The sequence below is a fragment of the Gobio gobio genome (assembly GCF_949357685.1).
Source record: "Gobio gobio genome assembly, chromosome: 3".
In the NCBI taxonomy this organism is placed as follows: Eukaryota; Metazoa; Chordata; class Actinopteri; order Cypriniformes; family Gobionidae; genus Gobio; species Gobio gobio.
This window is the reverse complement of record NC_137099.1, coordinates 53031190-53049966: the sequence shown is the minus strand read 5'-3', so window position 1 is coordinate 53049966 and position 18777 is coordinate 53031190. Positions and strand designations below refer to the sequence as shown.

Below are 18777 nucleotides of genomic sequence, written 5' to 3'. Positions count from 1 at the left end.
TGGGTGTGTGTGTGCACTAACTTGGATGGGTTAAATACAGAGGACAAATTCCAAGTATGGTTTACCTTCATATGTCACTTTCACTCTCACAGTACTCATAAAAGAATCGGCAAAAAGTATGCCTATGATGGACACTTTACTATCCCACGAGGCCAGGGGATAGAGGATTTGTGAATGGCAGTGAAGCGACGTAAATTACGCTGGTATGTCACATGATAATGACAACATGGCGAACATCCAGATTACATTCATACTAAACACACTCATAGTATAGAGCATACTTTTTTTAGCGGTCGTGAAGTAATTACTTATTCAAAATAAGTATCTATTCAAGTGAGTATGTTATTAAGGACAAAAAGTAAACTCAGAGTAAACAAACACATTGTAAAAATGTATTTGATCAATAAGTTATGACAACATATGTTTTTACACAGCTTTAACTTCAAATAAGTTAAGATTGTTTTAGGTTTGAAGTTAAAGCTGTGTAAAAACATATTCCGTAGGTGTGTCTGCCTCAACCAGACGTTTAAACAAGCCGATATATTTAAATATATTTTTTGTAAATTGCATCTACTCCAGTAAAATGTTTCTGTTAAAGGACCCACCAACATTTTTTTACTTCTGACGCCCATACAATATAGTATAAATAGTAGCCTACTATAAAGTATGAAATATATAGGCCTACTATACTATATATATTATACTATATACATACAAATATTAAAAAATGTTTTTAATTAAATGCTTATTAGTTACTTTATTATTCATTACCCTTTCCAAGTAAGTTCAGTGCCACACAAGTAAAGAGTTATAGGGTTAACTTTAAGCTTGTTGGCTCGTTTTTGGAGTAGTGGAGTAATGGAGATTGAGGGTACATAGGGCGAATCAGCAGCGGTAAGTTAATTCAGGGCGCGACTCTCACAGTGTGTTGAGCCGTCTGGTTGAGTGAGAGAGCGATTCAAAAGCATAGGGGAGTCGTTTCTCATTTGCTCTTGAAACGCTCTCGCGGGACTTTGCTGTCATTCGCCGATCGGGCATCGAACAAGCATATTCTCCAGCCCGTACATCTACTGTACACTCGTTATTGTGGTGCATTGTGGGATTGAATGAGTGCACTCAAAAATGTCCACTATTGTTTCGGACACCACTACAAATGGATGTTCACTCAAATTTGTGCCCTATTTAAGGGTATAGGGGGCGATTTCGAACACAGCTCAAGATTTTGGGTCTGGGAACACACCATTGGCAGGGCTCAATCCGAGGGGCGGGATAAACTGTTGTCTCTCTGCATGCAATAGGATAGAGCGCAACCAACCAGAGCGCTATCAGTGGTGAGACAGCAATCACAAGCGGGTTGTGGCTGAATCCCATGCGTTTTCCCACCAGCGAAGCTAGTTGATAGAATTAAACTTTTGCCGTATCCGGTCTGCAAAACTCCGAACACATCTTCCTTTCTTAAGAATGACTTCAGTGCCGTTCTTTGTTAGCAGGGAATTCACGCGGAACCGTCGCAAATCTGACGTCATTATGTTAATTACATTTGCTGCCTCTAGGGTGCGTCTAGATTTCTAGGCTACATCCGTAGCTCATTGTGTCAAGATTTATTCTTTACATATTTTCATGTACTGAGTGCTATGGAAACCTGTACATTCATTTCTACTGCTTCTGTTACACTTTTGCGGGAACCAATCACAGACTGGCTTATCCACCTGGTGCGCTATTGGCGGGTTAAACACGATGACGGAAAGAGAAGTGATGGGTCGTTGCCTGTTGATCACGCCTCTTGTGGTCTGATTGGTTAAAGGACTATCCAATTGCATACAGAATAATTTGAATTATGCTCGTTTATCACGCCTCTTGTGGTCTGATTGGTTAAAGGACTAGTAGAAAATGTGCAGTAGAAAATACATAGCAGACTCCCCAGACCAATGTTCAATCGTAAATTGAGCTTGGTCTGGTGATAGCCAGACAAGTACTGAGTGCTATGTAGCTACCAAATCTTATTAAATTAATTTATGAAATATATTTTATGGCTATACCGTGTATTTCAAAATCCTCTGTAATCATGAAAATGTGGCCATGTTTTAATGTTTTACATTTAGACTACAAGGACATTTGTACTGCCGTACAACTTTGCTGCCGCACCATGGGTGCAGCGGCACAATGATATTACACAGCGCCTGAAAATAGGCTAACTTCCGTCAACATAACCAACGTGACAACCTCCTTACACAGGGAGCGTGCTGGGGACTATTTTCAGGCGCTGCGTAATATCATTGCGCCGCTGCACTCATGGTACGGCTCAAAGCTCATTGATTATTACGCAGGAATGAGAGAATAGTTCCTAGCCATATCGGTCTAGAAAATTGCAACTTTTCATTTTCCGTTGGTCTTAGTACACGATGTAACTACACACATCACAACATGTAAATAGGAAAATGTTGGCGTTATTTAGTCTCTTATTGAGCAGTAGGCTAGCTGGAGCCGTTTACCTCCAGTCTTTGTGCTAAGCTAGGCTAGCGGTGGGTGTGTCAGACAGAGTTATGGCACGCACGGAGATGAGAATGGTATGTATGGACTTATCTAACTCTGGGGGATACGGTGAATAAGATAAAGTCCCAAAAAGTCAGCGTGTTCCTTTAAATAGTTTAAAAGCATCCCAGGATGCACCTCATGAAGTTGGTTGAGACTGAGATAATAAACAAGGTTAAAGGATAAACTGAAGACTTAAGTTTAACATTGGCAACTTAATAATTCCCACACATCCATTAGTGAGGCTTTTGAAGACTAGCACTCTTTGTACTTCTTGCACACAAATACTTTGTTTATTCAGTCCTAAAGCCTGTGCATACAAATGCACATGCCCATCTTCAATTTCTTTTTTTAGACAAAAATCAAAAATATCAAAACATAAACATGCAAAGAATTTTCTATATCATTTAGGTTTATACTTTAAAATGTTGTGTACAACAGACAACAAAGCCCCTCATACCAACACAGACAAGTTGTGAATTGGTAATTGATGCAGCTTCCCTTCATTTGCCCCATGTGGAGAGACTTTCAAAGGTTTGGGCCAGCTGGTCATGTGACTCACAACACCAGCCAATTGGAGCGCAGGGCTCAGATTTCATCTGGTGAGGAGTCACTAAACTCCACTGAGCTTTTAGGAAAGGGAGGCTGACTCCTCTGCTTAGCCTCTGAAGTTTTCCGATACGTTTAGTCCGTCCAAAGATGAACTAAACACATTATGAGCCGTGGACTTTGTTATGGGATGTTAAGGAGGCCACTGTAAGAAAACAGAAGGATTTTGGGAAATTAATTACTCTTTCACCACAGGCTCTTCCTGGAAGAAAAGGGAGATGGGGGCTGGAGCAATAACCATCTGTGTAAGTACAAAAAAAACATGCTGGTCAACTCCATATAAGGCAGCCAGTTTGAAAGAGTGTGTGTTTGTGTTTACACATTGAGTAGTTTCTGCATACATCAATGTGAATGAGTGCTGGCTGTGATCCTGGACTTAAAACTGGGGAAAAGCTGCTAGACTGAGATCATTTCTTCCCATCTGCTCACAATGTCTCTTATGTTGGGCCACTCGGAGCTGAAAATATCTTCTGTCAACTTCATAGAAACTTTTTATATATATTAATATCAACCTTATGGTGTAGCATGCATTGAGAACAGTATCCAAAATGTAGCCTACATTTAGGGGTACAACAGCTTGTTACTGGGACAGTACCATAAAAAGGACAACTTTTTACCTTTGTTTACCCGTAAAAGGTCCACAGTCGTGTCATACTATAAGAGTACATATTACTAGTCTAAGGTTGCTACTCATATATGTACCCTTAGGGACAGAGTTTTCCCTTTAAAGGTACTGCCCCATTGAGAAGCTGTTGAACCTCTGAAGGAACAGTTTTGCACATTTTGTCTGCCAGTGTTATAAACTATACAGTTTCTACCTTATAGCAGGGATGTTCTGCAGCTGTTACTAGCGTTCATTGCTACAACCAGTTGCTCTCAGGACCACACACAGAGATATGTGCACGCATGCGTGTGAGATATGAATGAACATGTTGAGACTTGCTTCTCACCGAACAGAGTTTGTGATATTGAAGCAGTTTAGTTTTTGAGCTAGCTTAACTACACTATTCAGCTAGACGTAGACAAGGTTAGACAAGTTATGTTGAAGTAACTCATGTGTTATGAGGAGCTCACTGAGGTGTACTTATCAGACTGTGGGGGAGGGTTTGAAGATCCATTGACCTCCCCCAAGAGTCAAAGCAGGGGGGCGTCATTAAGTAATAAGGACATTGTCTGAACCTGTAATGGAAACTTGCAGCACTGAGTACTTTATTGCTCTCATTGACTGTGAACTGTATGTCTGTGTGCTAACACACATGTGAAGTGTTGTGAGGGTTGGGGGTGATTTCATGGACATCTGTTCCTCGAGGTCTCTCATGAGTAGCTCAGACGAGCTTATGTTCTTAACGCCAAATTCAGGGACTTTAGGAAGCATACTGAGATATAGGGATTCCATGCTAATAGATTAAATATGTAGCCTACTGTTCAAAGGTTTAAGTTAAAAAAATAATAATAATAATACTTTTATTCAGCAAGGACACATTAAATTGATCAAAAGTGACAGTAAAGACTTTCTCATTGTTACAAAAGCCGCGTTCTGTGTGTTTTGACCGCAGGGACCAGGGTCTAAATGAAGTTCTGGGTGAAAATACCCCACTCAAAACGGCCCTATTTGCGAGGTAGTACTTTTTCCAAGTTCAGGAACTTTCGGGGGTGGGACTTGGGTGCTGAACATGCTGATTGGTTGAATTCACGCAGCGTTATATTTCAATCTAAAAGTCAAGTCTGCGGGAATTGGGCTACTTCAACACTGTTGCTGCGGGCTGTTTTTCATGTCCGTGGGTTGAAGCGACCCCAATTATGTGATATTTAGCCCCGGGAATGCGAATTTTAGCAGGCAAGGGTCTAAATGAAGTTCCGTTTAAAATTTTCCCCCTCTGAAAGTTCCTGCTCGCAGGGTGGTACTTTTTCAAAGTTCAGGAACTTTCGGGGGTGGGACCTGGGTGCTGAACATGCTGATTGGTTGAATTCACGCAGCGTTTTATTTCAACCTAAAAGTCAAGTCTGCGGGAATTGGGCTACTTCAACACTGTTGCTGCGGGCTGTTTTTCATGTCCGTGGGTTGAAGCGACCCCAATTATGTGATATTTAGCCCCGGGAATGCAAATTTTAGCAGGCAACCCTACCAAAAAAACACATTTTACCCCCTCAGACGCAATTTTTACAGGAGATAACCCACCCCCCAAGAAGAGCGCCTGGGCTTGTTTTGAGTAGCACTTGGGCGGGTTTTGTTGTGAAAACCTGGCAATGCTGTCTTTATGGTACTTTAGACTGCGATGAAACGCAGACAGCAGCAGGTCTGGGAGGAAAAAGTTCCTGGGACAAATTGTTCTGGGTAATTTCAGTGGAAATAGGGCTAAATAAAAACAGTGCTTCCTGCATTTATGATAATCAGAAAATCTGAAATTCTTGAGCAGCAAATCAACCACATTTCAACCTCAGGAACTTTCCCCAGGAACGAGGGACTTTGGGGTGGTACTCGGTGTGTTTTGATCCCAGGGAACAGGGTCTAAATGAAATTCCGGTTAAAAATGTCCCCCTCAAAAAGTCCCTGCTAGCGAGATTCAAAGTTCAGGAACTTTCGGGGGTGGGACTTGAGCCCTGTTTCCACCAAAATTACCCAGAACAATTTGTACCAGGAACTTTTTTTCCAGAAACTTTTTTTCCCTGCAGACCTGCTACTGTCTGCGTTTCCACTGCGGTCTAAAGTACCGTGAAGATTAGGCAAATTAGTCCAGAGACGTGGGACTGCTCTTCCCAGTCAGCGACGGACAGTCATATTTTTTGGGCGACACTGTCTGCAACAATAACGAGGAGATGCAAGCAGCGCTGCTTTTGCTGGTTATGTATTAGTTTACTAAAGAGGTCATTAACAAAATGGCGGAAAATAGACGAGCACTGATACTAAAGCGTTTTCTGAAAGCTCGTAAAGCTAGATTTAAAATAAGACAACGTATGTTATTATCAGCTATTACGGACATTGACCGTGAGATTGCTGAGACAACGCGCGCCATCGGACAGAAAGAGCAAGACTGATATTTACTGAACGCAGAACGAATCTCGCAAAAGACTTTTTAAAACTGCCGGTTGAAATAAAATGCTGCATGGAGTCAACCAATCAGCATGTTCAGCGGCCAAGTCCCACCCCCGAAAGTTCCCAAACTTTGAAAAAGTACTACCTCGGGAGCAGGGCCGTTTGGAGGGGGAAATATTTACCCGGAACTTCATTTAGACCCTGGTTCCTGCGGTCGAAACACACCGAGTACCAGCCCAAAGTTCCTAGTTCCTGGGGAAAGGTCCTGCGGTGGACACGGAACATGCTAATTGCTGAGCATTTTGATTGGTTGAAACATAAAACAACTAAATCATATACTCAAACTTTTTTTTATGATTATGAAGCAAATTAGACCTGTAACTAAGATTAAAGTTTGTGTTGAAGCTTATGAAGTGTGTGTGGTAACAGTGGCTTCCTGAAGCGAATCCCCTTTATCCCCTTAATTATTCTCTATCTTGAATGACACATGCACTGTATATGGTCCTCCTACTATTGAAACAGAAATAATTGATATTTGAGCTGATTATGCATTTGAGCATAAGATAAACACGTGTGTTTACAATGCGGCCCAGGTCACGCTTTGCTGATAGAGGACATTTGGTACAGAACACCCAATTAATTTGCTCACAATAGGCTGTAGAGCACTGAATGAGCAGGCAACCTTCTCGTTTACTGAAGGACTGCTAATAACCTCTGAATACAATCCCTTCTGTTGCTCTTTCATTCATTAAGAAGGATGCATTGTATCGGTAGCCTATGTTTGTGACACAAAGAATGGATTTTGATTTGATTTGTTAATTGAGTGTCCACATAAACTCTCTTCCATGATGCAACTGGATACTTCATTATTGCATTTTAAAAGTGGCTACAGAAAGATTTTATTTACATATAGCCTTGCTGAAATATATCTTAGCCTAAAATGGTTTGCTGGTTTTAAGCTGATCTAGCTGGTCTCCTGTCTTAGGCTGGCTTAGGGCTTTTTCACAGCAATAAATATATACCGTGCTAAAACTTTTTGCTACATTAAAACTTGCTATTAGAGCCACCATATCACTAGTCAATGTATGTTGTTGTGACCATCAAAATATGTGAATATGTTTTTTAAATGATCCATAAATTAGATTGATTATATATTCAAATTATAACACACACACACACACACACAATACAAACATATATTTGATATTTATATAATATAAATACATAAATCAAGATTATATAGATACATATAAACAAATACATGATATATAGTATGTAGTAAGTGTGTATATTTGTGTAATTTACATTTATTTATATATAATAAATGTTTTTACATATATGTAATTTATTTTATACTATATATATTTACAGGTTTATTACTGTACCTTATAAACCAGTTTATAGTTACTTTTTTATTGTTTCGCCATGCTCTTTTCATTGGAAGAAAATATTCACATTTTATATCTATTTATTTATTATTGTAAACATTTGTTCATTATATTAGTGTAACTTCCTGAATGCATAACTTTCAAAGTGTTCCTCCTCTAGAGCACCAAACCCTGTTCTCTGGCCACAGCTGAGTTTGACATATTGTCAGCTGCCAGCTTGAGTGTGTGTGTGTGTGTGTGTGTGTGTGTTTCCTCTCACCTGGTTACAGGTGCATGGCAACCCCTCCTGACGTAGACACACATACACTAGCCTCCCTCCCTCCCTCTCGTTTCCTGCCAGTGACAGATCCACCTACACTGGCAGTGGGAAAAGTCTCGGGCTGATCCAGTATATGGTCTTCATGATGCAGACAGTCAAAACGGTGGATGTGGTTGACTGCTCCTTTCTCTTCTGCTTTTCAAAGCACAACAAGGCAGCGGTCCAGATTAAGGAGGACATGAAGAGGATGGTGCAGTTCCCCATGCTCAAACCCTCTCCGGCCAACGGCGCAGGGGGAAAGAAGATCTTTGGCATGTCCCTGATGGAGTTGAGAGATCTGGGACTTGTCAAGGACGGGGTTCCTGTGGTGGTCCGGTGTATGGTGGAGTATCTGGAAAGGCATGGTAAGTGTTTCTGAGGTGTTAGTGTGAAGAAATCTGATCTGGGGACAATGATAAAGAATTAAAAGTAACCTGAGTATTTCTTTGGTGAGCTATAATAATGCTTTAAGCATATCCTGTCCATGTCATATCCTGGCCTACTGCATTCTCATAAGAAATAATCAGGTGTCCACTCTAAAAAAAAAAAAGGTTCTATATGGCACCAAAAATGGTTCTTGGCTCGTAATCATAGGGGAACCTTTTTTAGAGCTATATAGCACCAATTTTGGTGCTTCAGTGGTTCTCCAGCGGTTCTTCAGAGGTGCTATATAGCACCTTTAGTCAAAGAACCGGTGAAGAACCGCTGAAGAAAAAATGCGTAAAGTCCATATATTTTTTACGGTCTATGATCCGCACGCAGAGCCGAAGCACGGCCTTCACAAAATGCATGCAGTTAAATTTTTTTAACCGCTAGAGGGCCAAAAGTTATATATTGTACCTTTTAAAAAAAAACTTTTGTGCTCATTTTTTCAAGAATACTGTGGGTATAACCAGTGCACTTTGACCATGTTGGCTGCAGTGAATGTGAACTGGCAAGGATCTATTTTTTTTCTTTCTGCCAACAGTACATGTTGTCTAAGAACATAAAGTCACAGCTTTTACTGCTTTAGTGAACAGCTCCAAGCCTTTAGCCAACAAGGACCAAGCTGGGACTATTACAATTAGGTAATTGGGTACCGGATCAAGGTCAGCCAAATTAAAAAGGAACATGTACATTTCAAAGTAATGATTTTTAAATACATTTTTAAAGTTACGAACATTATAAATGCATAAAGAAGTTTAAATACGATTAATGAAGACAACGAGAAATAGAAGAACTGAAATAGAGAACAACTATTATATTTAATAAAACTGTTCAAAATATTATTATATACACTTGTATGGGTAACTGAGTGGGCATAATCTAATGAATCAGAATATATTCTCACTTCTTATTAACACTCCATTGTTTGAATTATAGTTTTATCCATTAACCAAATAAACTTTAATTACTAAAAGATTAGAATTCGTTATCATATTTGTGTCATAACTGTACAAACAAAAGCAAACAGGCGATCAATCTGAAGCCCTTAAGCTGCAGTTGTGCTTGTTCTCCACTGGGTGGCGCTTTCAGATCAGCCAATCACTGCTCTAGGCCTTTGAGAAAACATGTGAACACAAGTGTTTTACTTCAACTTGATTAATACTTTATTACATTGAAATATCTTCCCATATTTATCAAGATTGAGCTAAGAGTGACATACTTTTGTTTATTACCTGCTGTTGAAACCCTAAAACATTAGTTTGAAATAACGTTGCATCTCTCTGGCCACAATCCATCAGGTCTTCGTCAGGAGGGTCTGTTCAGAGTGAACGGCAGCGTGCGGACAGTGGACAACCTGCGGCAGAGGTTTGATGCTGGAGAAGAGGTGGATCTGCATCAGGAAGCAGACACATTTGCTGTGGCGAGTTTACTGAAGCAGTTTTTGAGGGATCTGCCTGAAGGTCTCATCCATCCCTCCATCCACAATCCTCTCATTCAGCTGCACCAGGGTGAGTCACCTTTAGTCTTCCTTCATGGGTGGTGTAGTGCTGAAACACCTGTGCTGGTAACCGAAAGATTGTAGGTTTAAACTACTCTTGAAAAATATTTATGTAGAAATTATTTTCACTCAAAAATTGCTGGCAAATTTTACAATAAATGACATGGCATGTAACACATTGAATTAAACGTGAAATTTTGAAGAAGGAAAAATGAAAACAGTGCAGCTTCAATAAACTATTATTTAAACAAATATGAGATGGGAGGAAAAATTATATTTAGATTATTTTGGTTTTGCTCACTTTTGCGTTCCCTCGTAAAAGGAGGCGTTCGTTAGCAAAACATTCACATCTGACATAAAATTTTGTAAATATGTTATATATATGTGTGTGTGTGTGTGTGTGTGTGTGTGTGTGTGTGTATATACACGTCTTCATCACTGCTCCAATTAGTGGGTGGGATATATTAGGCAGCAAGAGAACATTTTGTCCTCAAATTTGATGTGTTAGAAGCAGGAAAAATGGGCAAGCGTAAGGATTTGAGCGAGTTTGACAAGGGCCAAATTGTGATGGCTAGACGACTGGGTCAGAGCATCTCCAAAACTGCAGCTCTTGTGGGATGTTCCCGGTCTGCAGTGGTCAGTCTCTATCAAAAGTGCTCCAAGGAAGGAACAGTGGAGAACCGGCGACAGGCTCATGGGCGGCCAAGGCTCATTGATGCACGTGGGGAGAGAAGGCTGGCCTGTGTGGTCCAATCAAACAGACGAGCTACTGGAGCTCAAATTGCTCAAGAAGTTAATGCTGGTTCTGATAGAAAGGTGTCAGAATACACAGAGCATCTCAGTTTGATGTGTATGGGGCGGCATAGCCGCAGACCAGTCAGGGTGCCCATGCTGACCCCTGTCCACCGCCCAAAGTGCCAACAGTGGGCCCGTGAGCATCAGAACTGGACCACGGAGCAATGGAAGAAGGTGGCCTGGTCTGAGGAATCACGTTTTCTTTTACATCACGTGCATGACCGGGTGCGTTTGCGTGGCTTACCTGGGGAACACATGGCACAGATCTTCTATGGGAAGAAGGCAAGCCGGCGGAGGCAGTGTGATTGTTGTTCTGGGAAACCTTGGGTCCTGCCATCCATGTGGATGTTACTTTGACACGTACCACCTACCTAAGCATTGATTGTTGCAGACCATGTTCACCCTTTCATGGAAACGGTGTTTCCTGGTGGCTTTGGCTTTTTCAGCAAGAGAATATATACACACATATATTCTATATTTACAAACGTTTATGTTAGATGCGATTAATCGATTTGACAGCACTAGCTGGAAATAACATGAGGTGGGAGTAAAAGCTATACTTCACTGCTTTTGCGAACTAATGCAAAGGTTTTCAGAGAACGGTTTTGTCAGAGTGCAAACACATTACTTGAGCGCAAAAGCATTAAAATATAATTTCCCCTTCCATCTCACATTTTTTAAATACCATATCAAAGTATTTGACCATGTCCCCTTAAATGGATAGTTCTCCCAAAAATTAAATATCATACACACCTAGGATGGCTTGAGGGTGAGTAAATCATGGGGTCATTTTCTTTTTTGGGGGAACTATCCATTTAAGGCCTGTTCGCACCAAAAAACAATAAAGATATAGCTCTAAAAATAGATGTCAATATTAAAGAATAGCAGAGTTCACACCACAGCTATAACGATAAAACGATATTATTGGAATATATTTATCGTTATCGTTATTGTTGTTGGTGTGAACTGGCCTTTAGGCCGGGGCTTCATATAAAACCACACGAGACAACAATTAAATTCTCACCTTTGTATATCCTCATCCCATGCATACATTTTATATATTTTTGATATATTATACAATATTATTTACATATTGTAAATATATTTAATTTATAATAGCAAAGTAGGTCAGCGGTCCAGTGCCAGTCAAACCTGTTAGCTGTTTATCAAGTGAAAATTATTTGGGTGAAGGTTATGGGTCTATCTTAAGCACATGAGTCATCATCAGGCCAGTGGCTGAGGAGAGCGGTCCAAGGCTTTCTTCTGTAGTAGAAGTTTAATCTAGACAGTGCTGGACATTTTTCACACAGTTTGAAGAGCCCTAGAAGGGATTTTGGCTTCTGAACGGTGTAAAAGATTAGACAGAGCTTTAATAAACGGCATTGTTTTACTGGATCACATCCAGTGGATCCATTAAAAAAAAAAAAAAAAAATTGAATTTGCAACTGTATCATCCTTCCCTGACCCATGTGACATGCAGAGAGAAGACTTTGCTTAATTAATGTGTGTCAGAGATCAGCACTGCACTCATAAACGCCTCAGTTTCATATTAAAGATTGCAAAAAAAGAATTCCTAGAGGAATTACGTGAAGGGTTTTCTCGATAGACTTGTTTGCTGCAGTTTTTTCTGTCTCCCTCACTGTTGGTGTCCTAATCGCCCTCTTTTTGTGGCATGTGTGAGACACTATATCCTGCGCAGATGGTGCATTTTGGGTGCCAGTAAACAAGGATTAAAAAGACATATATTTGTATTGGGAAGGTTATATATTCATGCATTGTAGCGACATCTTGGATTTGATTTCAAACCGAGAACATGAAAATGACATCTGTAAGCATCCGACCACCCCCCCCAAGATTCATGCATTGTGTTTGTTTTATTGCCATGTGTGACTATTGTGCATCTACTATAATGATATGGTAAATGTGGCATCCTAATTATGAAAAAAAAAGAAACATGCACATTTCTGAAAATGACCACCACAAAATCAGTAATTTTGATCTCACAAAAAATGTATATACATACACACACACTACCGGTGTGTGTAAATTAAATAGACTAAATAGAATTTATTTCTGCGATTCAAAGCTGAATTTTCAGCATCATTGCTCCAGACTTTAGAGTCAATCCTTCAGAAATCTTTTGTTTTTTTTACTTTTTTTTTATCCATCAAAAAGTAAAATGTTTTACACAACTGTGTTCAACACTGATAATAATCATAAATGTTTGTTGATCATCAGATCCTCATATGAGAATGATTAGTGATTTAGTGAAGGATCATGTGACACTGAAGCCTGGAGTAATGATGATAAATTCAGCTTTGATCACAGGAATAAATTACACTTTACTATATATTCACATAGAAAACAGTCACTACAGAACTGTCACAATATTACAGCTTTTTGTATTTTTAATAACATAAATGCAGCATTGGTGAGCAGAATGTAAAAACATAAAAAAAATCTTACCGTTCTCAGACTTTTGACCGGTAGTGTGTTTGTATATTAATCCTGGTGGGATTGAGCTATGAGGAAGTGCAAGATTACTAATACTTTGTTCAATTTGAATAAATTAATTTGCTTTGCAAGTAATTTTGTGATTCTGCATTTCCTTTTGTACATTTTTTTTTTTAATTGCGTGATATAGGTCTTAAATTTAATTCATAATGGTCTTGAAAAGGTCTTAAAAAGTCTTAAATTTGACTTGGTGAAACCTGCAGATACCCTGTTGTTCACGGATATCAAAAAAAATGCCATTGTTAATAGTAAAAATCCAATTTCTGATAACAAGAAACAAGCATTTTAACTAGTGAAAATGTAATGGTTGATATCAAGAATTCATATCCTGGGAATGAATAAAAGTCAAAACGGCTTGCCATACACTCAGCAATTTTGTCCAACTGTCTTCATAGAGATGACTAGAGACTTTAGCTTAATGTGGTCTTTTCTCTACCTGCCACCCTTCATCTCTGTTTTACCACACATACACACACTGTTGTAGCCGTCACCCTTCCCCTACTTCTTACATAATAGTTTTGAGTCAGCTTTTTTCACTTCCAAATTTACTATTCACCTTAAAATCACCACACACAATCCTTGTCGCCACTTCCTGTTTTCCAGCCTTTTCCCAACAACTGCCACTGTTCGGGAGCTCTGTTTCTATGTGACAACCTGCTAAAATAGAAAATGCATAGCAATTAATACTAACAATTATTATTTAAAATGTATGCTCAGATTCAGATTTTAGCTTTTACTCTCTTTTATTTGAATTATATTAATATCTTCCTATTTCAAAAATGAAACCCTTCATTATATTTCTCTGTTGTCCTGTCAGAATCTGATGAGGATGACTTCTGTCAGGACCTGCGTGAGCTCCTACATCAGCTGCCAGAGATCCACTACAGTCTCCTGCATTACCTGTGTCACTTCCTGTCCCAGGTGGAACAGGAACACACTCATAACCGCATGACTGCGACCAACCTGGCCACAGTGTTTGGGCCCAACGTCTTCCAGTAAGTCACACAATTCAACACAAGCAAACCAGTTAAAGATTTTACACTTTCGTCAATTGTGACTTTTATTATGACCTATTTTAACACACATGCCTATAGTTTTCAAACAAGCCTGAAGGACTTGATTAGTTGGATCAGGTGTGTTTTGTTCCGGTTTAAGCTAAATTCTGCAGAGCTGTGGCCCTCCAGGAACTTAGTTTGACACCCCCGCTCTAAATGCTTTTCCCTGATATAATTAGAGTAATTTGAGCTCTTTGTGCATGTATCCGCAAGCTATATGAACCATGTCTCGATGGCTCAATGCCAATAACGGCATGTTATGTAATTTGGGTGTCATGTTCTCAGTCTTGCTTCTCATTGGCTATATTGTAGAGTGATCAGCACTTACACTTCACATAACCCCACTGACCAGTGCATAGTTTAAATGCTCTGCTGTGAATACATGCACATATAGACATATACATACGTATATATTAGGGCTGTTCAAATTAACGTTTTAACGCAGGAAAAATGTAATGCAATTACTGCAGCATCCGTTTTTTTCCTGGCATCCTTTTGCTAGCATTAAATTATATGATGACGCTATCATTCATTCAAGTTCTATTGAACCATTCAAGCGCGATAAGACGTAAAAAATAACTTTTCACCTGAAATGCGCACACAGAAAGTTTTGCATTGAGTTTTGCATACACAGTATTGCATTGAGTTCTCTTTCATGTTAAAACGGACAAAAACACAAAATTATGTCGAAATGCCTATTGCAGAGTATCCTCATAAAGCATGAAGTAAGTATTTTGGCAGTACGTTTTGGGAGTTCATTTTAGTCCATCCTGAAGTCCGTTTTGCAGAGATGGACTAAAAATGAACTCCCAAAACGTACTGCCAGATTCTGGAAGATGAATTCTTCAAACAGTGGTACAAGAGGATGTGGTGCTGGTCCTTCAAGAGTCACTCTCAACCTATCTGTCCATAAAGCCTATAAAAAAAACTTCTTCATGCATTTTACAACACTTCAGCTTGTGATTCTTATCTAGTGGGGGTCATTTTTTAGGATTCTTTACCTAACTGAAGTCTCTGAGATCATGACACCTTGCACTTCTGGAGACTCCAGGTAGGTTGCAGCTTTGGAAAATGGTGGCGCTGGAGACTAAAGGGTTCCTGATGGTTTCACCCTTAATTCTTCACCTTAATTCTTAATTCTTTTGCGGTTAACAGGTGTCTTTTCTTCACCACCTGTTTTTGTCAGATCCTGCTGACCCAACGAGCATTTCACTGTCCAATGGTCATGCCTTAACTGCAATGTCTAGTATTGCATTAGTATTGCATCCTTCTCATGGGCATTTAATACTTTTTGACTTTTCAGTCTGAGTTAAATCTCTTTTTTGGCTCAATTTATCTGTAAAAGAAAACATGCCTAATAATTCTGCACACCTGAATATAAGGTGATTTTCATTTCCAGCCTTCATGAACAATTATATATCACTTATACATTATTAAATACTAAATCAATAGTAGTTATTAGGATTACTGTGGTTTGGAATTGGTCAAATGTGCCTGGAAAAAAATATGATTAGAAAATCAACGTGCCTAATAATTCTGCACTCCCTGTATGTATATATAATTGCAGACTATATTTACAACATAATTATGATTTACCAAAGCATGACAAAAAATTTACTTCATGTCTTCATTTTTACCATTTTGTCTTATAATTATGACTCACATAATCTAACATTTTTGTCATAATTATTATGACATTTTATGTCATAATTGTGATTTACCAAACCATGATTCTTTTTTTCCTTATGTGTTGAAAACATTCCTATAAATTTTACCATAACATCTTGATATAAACTTCATTGTATCCGTAATAAAGCAAGTTTTATGTGCAATATTTTCAATCTTATGTCTAGCTATATCCTGGCTTTTGACTCCAACAGAGGGGGCCAAAGTCCAGGTGGAATTCTTTACTCAATGTCAGCGCTAACACAAATAGCACTTACATACTTTCTATGGTCATAAATTCTTTGGTTGTTATTTTCAGGCACAGAAACATTTAGGCTGATTATTCACAAGTGAATAGCTCTGACAAATAACAGCCAAAGAGGATTTGAGATACAACGCAAAGCATACAAAAATATATAAGTCCTTAATGTAGTACATAAAGTAATGTGATTTTAAAGAAATATAAATCAAGTGATTTTAAATCAGTGCAATACTGTTTTTAAATATGGTTTTATATGGTCCTTGTTTTAGTGACTAAGTAAGTTGCCAGCTGATGATATATAAACGCAACCCCTAATAATATACTCTACTCTATCAGCCGCTTGGTTTCAGGGAATCCCTGTCACCAGAGCATGTGTGTTTGACACCTCAGCGTTTGTATATGTGTGTAACCTCGGCTCAGTGAGGTGGAAGTGACAAAACTGTTGCCTGTTTTAGCCACATACCTTGTACAGCATGTTCTTTTTGTCAGGAATAATTAAACCTCAAATACAGCTGTCAGTCGAGCACTCGCTCACCCCATACAGAAGCATCATTTACTGTATGTTTTATGACTATCATGGGACAATATCTCAATGTGGCTCCACACACTGAGGGGAATAATATTATTTATTTATTTTTGCTCTAAAGTTTTTTTTAATTATCTTTTACCGAAATGACAATAAATTGAATTTGACTCTGAAATGTGGCATACAGTGCTCCACTAATATTGGCACCCGTGGCAAATATGAGCAAAGGCGGCTGTGAAAATAAATCAGCATTGTTTATCCTTTTGATCTTTCTTTTTTTTTTTATCACTAAATTCGAACCTTTCATTGAAGTAAAACAATTGAAAGTGGGGGTAAACTCACATTATGAAAATGTTTTTCTCAAATGCATGTTGGCCACAATAATTGGCACCCCGAGAAATTCTTATGAGTAAAATAACTCTGAAGTATATTCCCATTCATATTTATGTTTTTTTTAGCACACCAGGGTGACTAGGAACATGAAATTGTCCAGCCATGACTTAATGTTCCACAGGAGTATAAATATGAGGAAACATAAAGGCCAAATTCCCTTAATCATCCACCACAATGAGTAAAACCAAAGAATATAGCATTGAAAATCCCCATTTCCACCATCAGGGCAATAATTAAGTTTCAATCAACTAAAGATGTTCTGAATCTGCCTGGAAGAGGACGTGTGTCTATACCGCCCTAATGCACGGTGAGGAGGAGAGTTTGAGTGGACAAAGACTCTCCAAGGATCAACAGATTAGTTGAGTCTTGGGGTCAGAAAGCCTTAAAAAAAGTTTTTTTGGCGCCAGATGGGTTTGGTGCAAACAGGGATAAAAAGTACCCCATGTCCACAGTTAAATATACTGCTGGATCTTTAATGTTTAATTAATTTAAAAAAATTTGTTGGAGGTCCTGGACATCTTATTCAGATACATGGTATCATGGATTCTAGCAAATACCAACAGATAAAAATCAAAACCTGACGGGCCTCTGCTAGAAATGTATATATATATATATATATATATATATATATATATATATATATATATATATATATATATTATATATATTATATATATTATATATGTAATATATATGTATTACATATATTATATATGTATTACATATATTATATATGTAATATATAATGTAATATAATATAATATAATTTTAGTTTTCCTGGTTTTATCATTTAAAGGGTTAGTTCACCCAAAAATGAAGATTCTGTCATTAATTACTTACCCTCATGTCGTTCGACACCCGTCAGACCTCCGTTCATCTTCAGACACAAATTAAGATATTTTAGTTGAATCTGATGGCTCTGAAAGGCCTCCATTGGCACAATGCACGGTTCACTCTCAAGACCCTTAAAAGGTACTAAAGACGTCGTTATTCATAAAGTTATTGTAGAACCACTGTAGTGAGATGGACTTTGTAACGACGTCTTTAGTACCTTTTATGGGTCTTGAGAGTGTAAAGTGCCATTGTGCCAATGGAGGCCTTTCAGAGCCATCAGATTTACACTAAAATATCTTCATTTCTGTTCCGAAGATGAACGGACGTCTTACGGGTGTCCAACGACATGAGGGTAAGTAATTAATGACAGAATTTTCATTTTTGGGTGAACTAACCCGTTAATGTGGCAGCATTTAATCACACATTCACTGTACACAGTTTTTACAGCATGTTTGTGTGCTTTTTTTTCTGCAGTGTGTCATCTGGTTTTGACGGTATACAGGAGCAGAATATCTGTAATAACATTATGGCCAAGCTGATCCAGAAGTACAGCATCATATTTGGGTCTGTGGTGGAGAGAAGACCGATTGAAGAGGAACCTTCAACCATCATCATGGTCAAAGTGAGTGTTGACATATTGACACATTAACTCCCAGTGAACACTTGCCTTTTGGTTGGTAATCATCTAATATGCTATATTTCATCAAATAGTAATAATTATAATTGTGCAAGGGAACTGAATACTCTTTAATGCATATAATATTAGTAAATTCAAACAAACTAAAATCGGGGTCGAAATCAGTGGCATTGCTGTACTGTCATAGTATTTGTTAATATATGGTTTTTGTCCATATAATTTTATCTCAGTTTTAGTTTTAATACTTGTAGTACTAAAATAAGTTTAGACTTTCTGTATTCTATATTATTTCTGTTAATGTTTAATTTACC

The 18777-nt window shown here is 38.5% G+C and overlaps 1 protein-coding gene across 3 annotated transcripts in view; it reads left to right on the top strand.

Annotated features, from left to right (window-relative positions):
* Positions 1 to 3154: 3154 nt before the first annotated feature.
* Positions 3155 to 18777, top strand: part of fam13a (family with sequence similarity 13 member A) — a 68473-nt gene continuing 52850 nt past the window's right edge. For all 3 annotated transcript variants that reach the window (XM_079813154.1, XM_079813153.1, XM_079813152.1), the window contains exons 1-5: positions 3155 to 3386; positions 8028 to 8226; positions 9586 to 9795; positions 13912 to 14089; positions 18304 to 18451. In XM_079813154.1, coding sequence (XP_079669280.1) covers positions 3360 to 3386; positions 8028 to 8226; positions 9586 to 9795; positions 13912 to 14089; positions 18304 to 18451 — 762 coding nt within the window. In that variant the 5' untranslated portion in view covers positions 3155 to 3359. The remainder of the gene's footprint in view (positions 3387 to 8027; positions 8227 to 9585; positions 9796 to 13911; positions 14090 to 18303; positions 18452 to 18777) is intronic.